The 12,157-nt window shown below is 37.5% G+C and overlaps 1 protein-coding gene across 1 annotated transcript in view; it reads left to right on the forward strand.

Annotated features, from left to right (window-relative positions):
• Window positions 1-3,745, forward strand: part of CDC14A (cell division cycle 14A) — a 185,339-nt gene extending 181,594 nt beyond the window's left edge. Inside the window, exon 16 of the mRNA XM_060026306.1 lies at window positions 1,503-3,745. Coding sequence (XP_059882289.1) covers window positions 1,503-1,532 — 30 coding nt within the window. The 3' untranslated portion in view covers window positions 1,533-3,745. The remainder of the gene's footprint in view (window positions 1-1,502) is intronic.
• Window positions 3,746-12,157: the final 8,412 nt, after the last annotated feature.

The following is a 12,157-nucleotide window of genomic DNA, read 5'->3' on the forward strand; positions in this document are numbered from 1 at the left end:
GAGTTCAGGTATATTTACATTATAGTACCCTAAGTCTTGATCATCTCTCCTGTTTTGAAGCCTTGACATAAACTACATCCTATAGTGAGAAGGCCAGTTTGCCAAACCTTTTCCTTTTTTCTTCCTGCTCTTAACATTTAACCTCTTCCTTGAAACTTGCAGCCTCAAGAACGCACCTCCCTGCCACGACCTTCCTTTTCCACCCCTTGCCTAATCTTTTGCTTGTGCACAATGTTACTCTCACCCTATGTATATTATTATTTAATGTTGGCACCTTTGTCTTTTCACTTTGTGTCTGTGTGACAGTGTGGTCTTTTGCCCTTTGAGGGCAAGGACCATAACTTTTGACTCACGGTGTTGATAGATACTTATGTAGTAAATGGCTGTTGATAGGGTATAAAGTTCACTGGGATTTTGAAGCTGTTCAAAGATAGTTTGAATCCTTTTGTAAATTATATGCAAAATGGACAGATTCTTTTTTACTGATACCCATACTATCAATAAAATGGACCATTCTCAGAATTGATGACCTATTAATAAAATGCTGCAGATAAATTTGAAAAATAATTATTGGAGGAAGAGAAAAGGGCATTTGGTAGCAAATCAAGTAAACTTTATTTTTCTAAGGTATTTGACTAGAAGAATTATGCAAAGAAATTGTTAATGTTTAGGCTGATTTATGTTTCTTCTTTCTAACTGCTGTTTGCTGCTCAAAAATAACTGTTTGGCAGATTTTCTCTACCTGTCTTTATCTCTTCCTGGTTTATGTCTATTGTCAATGCATTCTGATTACATATCTGAAGCATGCTCCTTTTATATGTTCTTATCTAATGTGATGTGGGATGTTGCATTATTTATTTCTCTTGAAAGTTGCCCACTGTTTATTATGTTATGACTGCAAGACTCTTCTACACAAAAGCTTTTTGGGTCTTAAGATCAGATTTCAAAGCTCTAAGTGCTTTGTGTCCCCCCTAAGTGGAAAGGATTTATAAGGTATTTATTGTATCCATACATCCTTAAGGAATCTGTTTAAATGACGGCTAATTCTCCTGCATTAGAAGCATTAAGATTCATTTGCTATGCATTGCATTAAATAAAAAGTATATATATTCCTTAAAGTATACTCTAATAATCTTCTATTTAGTTACAAATGTCATTTAGTACTTTTGAGTAAAACTCCATAGTATTTGTACAAAAGCTTAAAAGCAAGTTTAGTGCTACCTACCAATTTCCAAATAATACTTAATTTTTAATCACTAGTATTAAATTAGTAAGGCTTTTAAAATATAAAGTTTTCTTGCAATTACTTTACCTAATTGAATATCTCATTCTTAGCAAATACTTTGTTTCCCTCATCTTTTTCTATTCTTTTCTAGTTGATTCATTTATCTTTTACATAATAGACCCAAATTACCTTGTGTTGAAGGAAGAAGCTGCATAATGTACAAGACATTTTGTGTGTGATGGAATTTAACCTCAGTTTATGTCTCTCCCCTGCACAGTCCCTTCAGTCTGAATATGTTCATTACTAAGGCCTTGCCACTCCGGTGAAAGCTGTTCTACTCTTAGACACAATTGCTTCATCTGGACGAGCAATGTAGAGAGAAAGCAGCTGCTTTTGCCAGAAGAATATCTCTGCCTTCTTACCTTAAATTAAAGAGAGCACTAAGATAACACCTTCATGAGACTTGAAACCAGAAAACTCTGGTTAATGACTACTATAAGTGCACTGAAACTATGTTTATGAAGATGTCAACCCTTTTTAAGACAGTTTTCATGTTGAATTTGGTATTTTGAAAGGTTATTTTTTAATGTATTTCATAATACATTTGTTATTACATTTACATGTACAGTGTTATGTTATGTATGTATTGTGAACTTTAAAAGACTATTTTGATAAATTTATAAATATATAAAATTATGTAAAAACTAGACTATATTTTGACTTAGGTTTTCTTCCTGTTTGCTACCAAAAATTTGTATTTTGAATTTGTTTAGTATGGTTTTATCTACAATGAATAAATAATTCCTCTTTATTAAGAAAAAGTAAGGGAGAAAGTTTTTAGAAAGTGATTTTTCTGTTCCCACTGTGAATATGGCAGAACAGTTCATTCTTTTGGGAAGTCAGTCTAACTTAAGTTTATCCGAGTTTATCTCTAGCAAGAGTACAGTCATTTGATATGGCTTATTTAGACCATTTCATTTCCCTTTGTTTTTGTTGCTGAGCCATTTAGTTTTGCATCTTTGGGGGTTTTAACAAAATTTAACATCCAGCTGAAGATCAGAATTCATCGAATATTTCTTCTGAAAGAATGGTTTTGCTCTATGAAATGACTCTACAGTCCAAATGCTTTTCTTTCCTCCTCTCAAAAGAGTTCGTAACCCAATTAGAGTAATCTGGTTTTTGGTACGAGGTTTTTGGCTGTATTCACACATGGTCTGGCACCAGTTCTAAATCAATGAAGAGAAAAAAAACTGAAAAAGATGCTGCTAAGTAGTTCAATGTATTAATAGAGGAGATAAGTTTAAAACAGATCACAAACCCCTGACACACAAGCTGGCATATCTGAAACCTAACATGAAAATGAAAGGACTCCTAGGTACTTCACAGCCCTTTCATGTAAATGTAATCTTATATTTAGGTTCCAGAAGCCTGTAAGCTTCTTTTCCTTGGGGAGTTGGGGAGTCTTTGATCCTGTTTGTTTTCCATGCTGCTTAAGAATGGACTACTCAGAGACAGTTCAGTGGATTCATATGAAGCGCTTTACTCTCAACCGTTGAGTTATTTATCATATATTTATTAGAAGGGGGTACATTGAGACTATTATACATGCTTCATCAAAACATCTTGTTTATGTTTTACATTTTAAAAAAGGCATTTGAATGAATGTTTGACTCAGGTTCGTTAATTTAACCTTCAAAAACTGAAGTACCAAACAATTGCACTAAACTGATGAAAAAAAGGAATTGTATGTTTTAGGAATCAAAACTTAAACTAAGTGGAATTAAACTGTATACCTTTTCTAAAGCTAAAATAGTAAAATATTTTATTATGAGTTATTGTAAAAAATGATTGGTTAATTGTATAGGAAAATGATGTATTTTTTCAAAATTGTCAGTGAAGAGTAATTCAGATGATATTTGAGAAGTGGGGGAAAGGGAACCATATTGACAGTTTTAGTTCTGTGAATACTAACTTATGTGCAGCTACTAAATGATTGTAAAATTGACTACTGTAAATTTTTCATAATTATGTGTGTACTTAGTCATATGTATCTACATGGGTATGTCTTAAAATTATTTATACACATGTGCATACATAGACAAACCGAGAAGTATATGTGTATAATATAGAAAGTATATAGCAAAGTGATTCTACTCCAATAATAAAAATTGTTTGACATGTATTTTGTTATGAATAGTTTACCTTCAAAAAGATATTTTGTTCTATTTTAAAGTGTAGAATAATACACTGCTAATAAATAATAAAAGTTTTATGCAATTTACATTCTCCTTGGCTTTTGTAATTTGGATTTGGAGTTATCAATGTACTGAAGTATTTTTTATAATTTTATATTTAATCCACTCTGGTTGGTGCCTTTCGAGCTTCTGAAATTCTCTGTTGCAGGTTTTTAGTTTATAGACTTCCCAGGTTGTGGTCATTTCCTGAAATATGTGACAGTGAGCACAAAGAAATCTTATACTTTGAATTTCACAAGAGTCAGGTAATGTCAGGCTCTTACTGTCTTCCTCCATATATAATTTTCCTTTTTGTTAATAAAATACTGTTCATATCAGTGTTTTGGGCCTGCTTGATCATTTATGACTATTGTATGATACACTGGTCATCAGTTCCTTTTGAGAAAGAATAGCTGCTTTTTTTTAAAGGAGAAATTATAGAAATAAATCAGATGGCACAAACCTCGCCACTGTTGGATCTATGCCCTGAAGAGCTGGCGTGGGAGGGAGAAGCTGCATTATTTATTGGAGATATTTTATGTATTCAACTAGACCTCTTTGGGTTGTGATGTTTCTGAGGTTTTCCCCTTCTCTTTTGTCTTCTGAAATTTTTCAGAACACATAGGAAAGATTGTGGGTGGGAAGATAGTTTCACTTCTTGAGTTGGGAATCTGCCAATTAGCTGTTCTCACAACACTGCATGAGACAGTTGGAGTACCGAGGTTGTCATGGGACCACATCTTAGAGAAGGAGATTTTTTATGAATTCATCAACCTGTCTAGAAGGGCAGAAAATCAGATTTAGTTCTTACAAAAAACATAGTAGAAAAATCAGTTAACTAGTTCCAATAAATTTCTCACCTACCAGTCATTGAGTTCACATGGTTTTGTTACCCTTAGATGTCAAATGATTTCTTTCTTTCTTTCTTTCTTTTTTGGCTGCACTGGGTCTTTGTTGCTGCGCGTGGGCTTTCTCTCTAGTTGTGGCGAGCAGGGGCTACTCTTCGTTGTGGTGCGCGGGCTTCTCCTTGTGGTGGCTTCTCTTGCTGTGGAGCACGGGCTCTAGGCGCGTGGGCTTCAGTAGTTGCAGCATGCCGGCTCTGTAGTTGTGGCCTGTGGGCTCTAGAGTGCAGGCTCAGTAGCTGTGGCGCACAGGCTTAGTTGCTCTGCAGCATGTGGGATCTTCCCGGATGAGGGTTCGAACCCGTGTCCCCTGCATTGGCAGGCGATTCTTAACGACTGCGCCACCAGGGAAGTCCCTGTCAAATGATTTCTAGATCTCCAAACACACCTGGAGAGGCTGCCCTATGTATGTATTCAGCTGTGATTCAAATAACAGCAGGAACATGAGTTGACCCACGGTAAGCTCTACAAATGTGTTTTCAAAATTGTTCTCACTTGTATGCTTTCCTTGGTGACATGTGTTAAACCATCACTGTGTTAAAAAGTTTCTACTTAAACCAGTTGTCAGTGTGTAAGCTGAACAGTACTCTGTGGTGTTTCATATCATATAAGAAGACTGTGCTCTTTCCCAAAGTGCCCTCCTAAGGCAGAGTTGCCTGCAAAAGCCTTGCAGTCCTCTTCGCAACACTCAGCACAGCAAGACTTTGCTCGCTGTGTATCTGCTCAGAAGATTAATTAGGGAGGTTTCCAATTACAGCGAGACACAATCTACAGCATAACAGAAAACTTTTTTATTTACACATAGGTTGTGTAGAGGTGGCACCTCTGGCAGAGAAAGGAAAGCAGAAAATAACTGCATTAAGTTATTTTGAGCTGGATTGATATGTTAATATATTCCCACCCAGTTCCTTCTCTATGGATTGAATTATGATAATCATCTCAAGAAGGAGAAAAATAGCTTTTCTAGAGAATTTAAAACTTTTTTTGGTGAGTACAAGTAGAAACTTATATTGGAAGACTGCTTTTAATACAAAATTCCAATTATTTGGAATCGGTTTTAAATGGACGAACATAAATTGACTTTTCACTCACCATACCTCGCTTTATTTAACCTGCATACCACCAAAATGGAGATGACTCACAAAGCCTACTTTGGTTTGAATCAAGTTGATCAAAGCTTTTATGAGAAGCTGGACTGCAAACGTTTACATTTACATTAAACTTCAGAATCAGGGGTAACGATCTATCAAATGTGTTTTGTTTATTTATATTATGGTTCTCTTCCAAAAGGATTTAAGGTGGCTTCAAAGATTGGAGAGGGCATATCATAGAGGAGTGAGAAGGAAGGGGCTTTGGACACCAAATTTTGAGGAAACTGATGCTGAGACTTAAAGCTGAGATGAACAGCCTCTCAGATGTCATAGGATATGGTCTACTCTTAGGTTGGGCACATTTATACTAAATGCACACCTCTGGTCGGTTCCAGAGCTCCTTATTGGTATTTATTTTACTCAAAACTTTAAGAATAATATAATACATGATTGTTAGTTATAAGCTCTATGCTGTACAGTGGATCTCTAGAACTCATCTTGTGGAACTGAAACTTTGTTATTTGTTTGACTAATGTGCTAAGAGGGTAGATCTTAAGTTATCACAAAATAATAATGATAATAATAAAGAAGATGGGAGGAAACTTTTAGAGGTGATGGATATGTTTATGGCATGGGTTGTGGTGATGTTTTCATGGAAGTATACTTACCTCCAAACTCATCAAGTTGTATACATTAAATATGTACAGCTTTTTGTATGTCAGTCATACCTCAATAAAGTAGTTTAAAAGTTTTTTTAAAGAAGAGGTTATCTCCAAGTGAGATTGTCAGTCTTGATATCCAGATCCCCCAAAATGATTACGTCAGGTACATGGCATAGGAAGTTCAAAGGACAAATTGAAACCAGAGATCAGAATAGGATAATAATAGTCTATGTAAGTATCTGTCTATCTATCATCTATCTATCAATCATCTATCTATCTATCTATCTATCATCTATCTAGAATTTATCTGACCTTTACTGAGAGCTAGTGTACACTAAGCTGTAAAATGTAACTTGTGCCTTTTTGTCTTGAGAAGTAAAATTTGGAGGATACAGGGGTCCCAGAGCCTTGAGATTAAAGAAGCCAGTCCATTTTGTCTTAATTTATTTTTGGATTTGTTGGGTCTTCATTGCTGCGCGTGGACTTTCTCTAGTTGCGGCAAGCTGGGGGCTACTCTTCCTTGTGGTGTGCGGGCTTCTTATTGCTGTGGCTTCTCTTGTTGTGGGTGCTCTGGGCGTGTGGGCTTCAGTAGTTGCAGCATGCAGGCTCAGTAGTTGTGGTGCACGGGCTTAGTTGCTCCACAGCATGTGGGATCTTCCTGGACCAAGGCTTGAACCCATGTCCCCTGCATTGGCAGGCGGATTCTTAACCACTGAGCCACCAGGGAAGCCCCGTTCATTTTGTCTTTGTTTAAAAAAAAACAAAAAAAATTAAAACTCTGGAGGAAATGGAACCATTTTTAAAAATCTAGGTTCCTTGCAGGCAGAGAGAATTTTAGCACCATACTGCACATACTAAGAGAGATCCCATACTCCAAGAGGCAAGTTCCACGCAGTTTTTTTTTTTCAATTCTAGAAGCGTGTAACAAATTCACCTCTCATGTAGCTTGGGTTGTAAAGTAATATGGCATCTGCTGACAGTGACCAGCAGGGTTGGATAGACCTAGTTTTTCCTGATGTGAGGAAATATATAAAATTCACTTCCTCTTTCTCCCTTGGCCACTTTTCATACCAATTTCTTTCACAAGCATAGCAGCCGATTCCAGACTTTTCCTGCTGCTTGAGGCCTAGCCAGGAGCTTACATTACCACTTAGATCACAGGCCTTCAATGATCAAAGAATAAATGCCCAGGGCCATGTTGAAGGGGAACACTGCAGAAACCATAAGACAGAGCAGAGACACAGGTGGCAGAATCACTGTACTCAGAGATTTTCGTGTCCCCTCACCAGAGAGCACCTCCATGGAGTTCTCTTTCTCAGATACTGCACCAGTGACCGAAAGAGGGACGCTGGTCCTGAGATGACTGTACTGTCACGACAAGAAGTGGAACTGCTGAGAGAGACCTTGATCATCCACCAAGCTGACAAACTGAGACTTTAGAAAGTTTGATCTCCTTTTTAAAGTCAAGTCATGGGGAAAATTATCCTTAATTAAGGATTCCAGTTTAAGTGACAGGTGGTTAGGATTGTTAATTTTTAAAGTAAACCGAAAGAGGGAAGTTCATCCATCTGGTCTGGAGGAGAGATACCAAGATAGGAACTAAACCAGGAACTAATTATTTATCAGCCAGTCTGGAGATAGGAGAAGCCCTGTTTGTCGGTGTCCCCAGGACCACCCCCAGGTTTGATGATTTGCTAGAAGGACTCACAAGACTCAGCACTTGTTTGCACTGACAGCTAAGACTTATTACAGTTTGATGCAAAGCAAAATCAGCAAAGTTGCATGGAGTGAGGTCTGGAGGAAACCAGGTGCAAGCTTCCAAGAGTCCTCTCCCAGAAAGTCACACAGGATATGCTTAATTCTCCAGCAACCAGTAGTGGCAACACATGTGAAGTGTTGTCTCCCAGTGAAGCTCATTAGACCCTAAGCACCCAAGGTTTTTTTTATCGGGGCTGGTCATGTAAGCACCCACCACCCAGCATGAACCAAAATTCCAGGCTCGAAGAAGGAAAACAGGCATTCTGCATAAACTTTATTGTTTGCATGGTCTAAGGACAGTGAACCACCCTTATCATTAGGGGAAGTCTGATAACAGCCCAGGGATCTGTTTACCAGTCAAGTTCCCAGGTGCAAGCCAAGGCCAACCTTGAAAGCAGGCTTTTCCTAGGACACCTGTCTCAGGCCTGCTACATAAACCCTTTTTTGCACACTCTGTACCGTAGCCAACTGATTTGTAGTAACTAAAGCACATTTAAATTAATGTGCAGTTAGCTTTATCTTAACAGGACTGACCCAAAATCCCTGTTTTCAAAAGACTTCTTTGTGGAGGGGAGGAGTTGTGATCCAGGAGACAGGGGATCTATCCTTGGAGTCTCCACTGCTCCAGATGGGCCAGAGTTCCTGTTTCTGCTTTGTTTTTAAATGGATAAATTTGGAAGTGCTACAGCTTCCCCTTCCTAAACACTACTGGTTATAGTAGACATGCCACCACCCAATGTCTCCAATATTCTAATCCCTTTCAGGGCAAACTAGAGTAGGAAAAACTCTCTGAGTTTCTTTGCTTTAAGAGATGAACTAGTCTAATTTTTTCTCCTAATATTTACCCATTATTTAATATGTAAAAAGAAATAAAAATATGGGTTAATATTTTTTTCTTTCCTTTTTTAAAAAAAAATTTTATTGGAGTATACTTGATTTACAATGTTGTGTTAGTTTCTGCTGTATAGCAAAGTGAATCAGTTATAGATATACATATATCCACTCTTTTTTAGATTCTTTTCCCATATAGGTCATTACAGAGTATTGAGTAGAGTTCCCTGTGCTATACAGTAGGTCCTTATTAGTTATCTATTTTATGTATAGTAGTGTGTATATGTCATTCCCGATCTCCCAAAATATCCCTCTCCCTGCCTTCCCCCACCCCATAACCATAAGTTTATTATCTACATCTGTGACTCTATTTCTGTTTTGTAAATAAGTTTATTTGTATCATTTTCTTAGATTCCACATATAAGCGAAATCATATGGTATTTGTCTTTCTCTGTCTGACTTACTTCACCTAGTATGAAAAAAACCCCAGAAATATAATTTTAAAATATTGCAAGTTTTACAATATTAAGATAAAAAGTATTGAAAATTTAAATATAAAATATAATTAAATAAAAATGATAAAAGATTTATATAAGTTGATAAACTGCTTAAAATAAAAGGCAAATCTAAATAATAAAATATGCAGTGGAATAATACCATTAAGGAACTGAAGATTTAAAAGAATGAGGAGAATAATCTAAAATAAATTAAAAATAAATCAAACAAAAATGACCTGGATTGAAAAAAATCAAAACATAAAAAATAAAGATAAATTTAAAACACTCTTAACAAAGCAACAGGGCTGCTTGAGCAGAGAGATTTACAGATGCCCACAGGCCTCCCATTAAGCCTTATCCCAAGGTTGTGCTACCCTGGACAGGTGTGAGAGTCAAAAGCCCCAGGCAGAATATTCCAAGGAAAAGACTTACGAACAAGACGTTTTGTCGGCTCAGATTCTCTCAGTTAGATTTCCAGGCTGGTGTGTGCAGACCTGCAAAAGCTGTTAAGCCTTGGGGGAATATTAAGAATACATTATTTTTATTGAGTCATTGCTTTAAGCCAGACATTGTGCTAAGTGCCATAAATCTATAAGTAAATCTATAAGCTATCTTACTATGTAGACCTGAGAGGTTTTAGGTGGACAAAACAGAGGTGGAGAAGTGACGTGACTTGTCCAAGGTCATATGGCTAGCAAGAGGGACAGCCCAGATTTAGACACAGACTTAATTAATGCCGAAGCCCATCACGTAAGCTTCTTTGCTATATTACACGTAGCCAAAGAGCCTCTTTTAAATATGGCCTGATTGCTGTGAAAGAACACATCAAAATAAAATACCAGACACACCAGGTATTATTACTTTGAAAATAGAGCATGTTTCGAGGCAGGGAGTCAGAGACACGTATATAAATTAATCATCTCTTGCTGAGTCTCAACTGGCATGAAAAAATCTAAAAAGGCTAAGAATTCATGCGCTGGAATCTAATGGATGAAAATTAAATTCTTGAAATTTTAAAAAGTTGTTTTAATACAGTGTTGAAAAAATTAGCTGGCCAAAAAGCAGAGGGTTCAGGTTTGAAGTTTCCACAGCCACCTGGCTGTGCATCTTTTTGACATGCCTGAGTGAAATCTCACACAACAATGAGCGATGTCTAATAAACAGGCCATTTAAGGAATTTTTAATATAAATTTTTACATTGTCCTAATAACAAACCCTGGGCAATTCTTTTCCAAAACATATTGTTCTCTGGGTTTTAATGGGCTCAAACACTGTGCATTAATATACCTGACATATCAGAATTAGAGTCCTGTTTAATAAAATATTTCATTGAAAGCATACATTGTGGATTTAAGTTAATATGTTATTTTTAAAAGTAGGGCTTCCCTGAAAAATAAAAAATAAAAAGTAGGGCTTCCCTGGTGGCACAGTGGTTAAGAATACGCCTGCCAGTGCAGGGGACACGGGTTCGAGCCCTGGTCCGGGGAGATCCCACATGCCCCGGAGCAACTAAGCCCGTGCGCCACAACTACGGAGCCTGCACTCTAGAGCCCGCAAGCCACAACTACTTACTGGAGGCCACGCGCCTAGAGCCTGTGCTCCGCAACAAGAGAAGCCATTGCAATGAGAAGCCCATGCACCGCAACAAAGGGTAGCCCCCGCTTGCCACAACTAGAGAAAGCCCTTGCACAGCAACAAAGACCCAAAGCAGCCAAAAATAAAATTAATTAATTAATTTAAAAAATATATGATTCTTGTAAAAACAATCAGAGCTGTACAGAGTAAAAGATTCAAATCCTCCTTTCCCTCAAATCTGCTAACCTGAAGTAATTGTGATCACAGATTAGACTTCCAGAATATTTTTCTAAAGCATGTTCTGTACTTAAATAATGACTCTATCCGAACACCCAAAATGTTATGTGTTTTCTTGTTCCTGCACAAATACACTCAGTGTTCCAAACCATGTGCTGGATAAAAGTAGGCCCTGTCCCCTCTTGTGAGTTATGCTTTAAGGCTTCTTCTTACATATTTTTACGTGCCACATACAGTCAACCCTTTTAGTGGTTAGCATACTTTTTACCTTCTTCAAAAAGCCTTTTCCTACTTTGGATTCGGTGAACTGTCATTGTTTGCCCCTCACTGCGCTGTGACATCTTTGATTAAGTCTGTAGGTCCTTTGTTGCTTATCCCAGGTACCCGACTCATAATAGGATAGTTTGGACCCTTTTATTTCACTTTGCTTTTTTTCATATTTTCTCTGAGTGCTTCAGAAATTAAGTGCTACATAGGTTTTATTTTCTAGGGGAGACTCTTAGTCATTAGATCCAGAAGTTTGAGTGAAATCTGGTTCAGGACGTCTTCCTGCTGGGAGCAGAACTTTGAAGAGGCTTTATCAGAAAAGATTTAGGAAAGTTTAATGTGCTGCTGGCTCTGGTGTCTTTGCTGGTCTAGAAAGAATGGAGATGATGAGAAAGGCATAAAAAAAAAAACTCATACTGACCCACAGAGATTGGAAAGTTGACCGTAGATTAATATTTCATTCATTCATTCAACAAAGTTTATGAGAGGCTGCCAAGGAGCTACAGATATAAAGTAAAAGTCCCTGTGCTCAAGTTCACAGTCTTGGGAAGAACACAGACACCTAAATAATGCCCATGCAGTGTGATGACACCTTTTTCTTGGGAAATGCTGGCAGTCCCGAGGAGAGCGTGTGGGTAAAAAGAGGAGGCTTCCCAGAGCAGCAAGCATTTGTTGAGACGGTTTTGAGGACAGCAGGAGGTGTAGAATTAATGTTGGTCTTTTTTTTCCTAGTTAAAAACCTGAATGTGTTCACCCAGCAAGGAACTCAAAGAAACAATAATCTTGAGACCGGTGGAGTCACCTGCTGTGGTGATTCCCACCAGCTCTCTGCCCTAGCAGGATCCATACTTTTGAGACTTTAAGGTGGGCCCCAGAGG

This window comes from Delphinus delphis, chromosome 1 (assembly GCF_949987515.2).
Source record: "Delphinus delphis chromosome 1, mDelDel1.2, whole genome shotgun sequence".
NCBI classification, from domain to species: domain Eukaryota; kingdom Metazoa; phylum Chordata; class Mammalia; order Artiodactyla; family Delphinidae; genus Delphinus; species Delphinus delphis.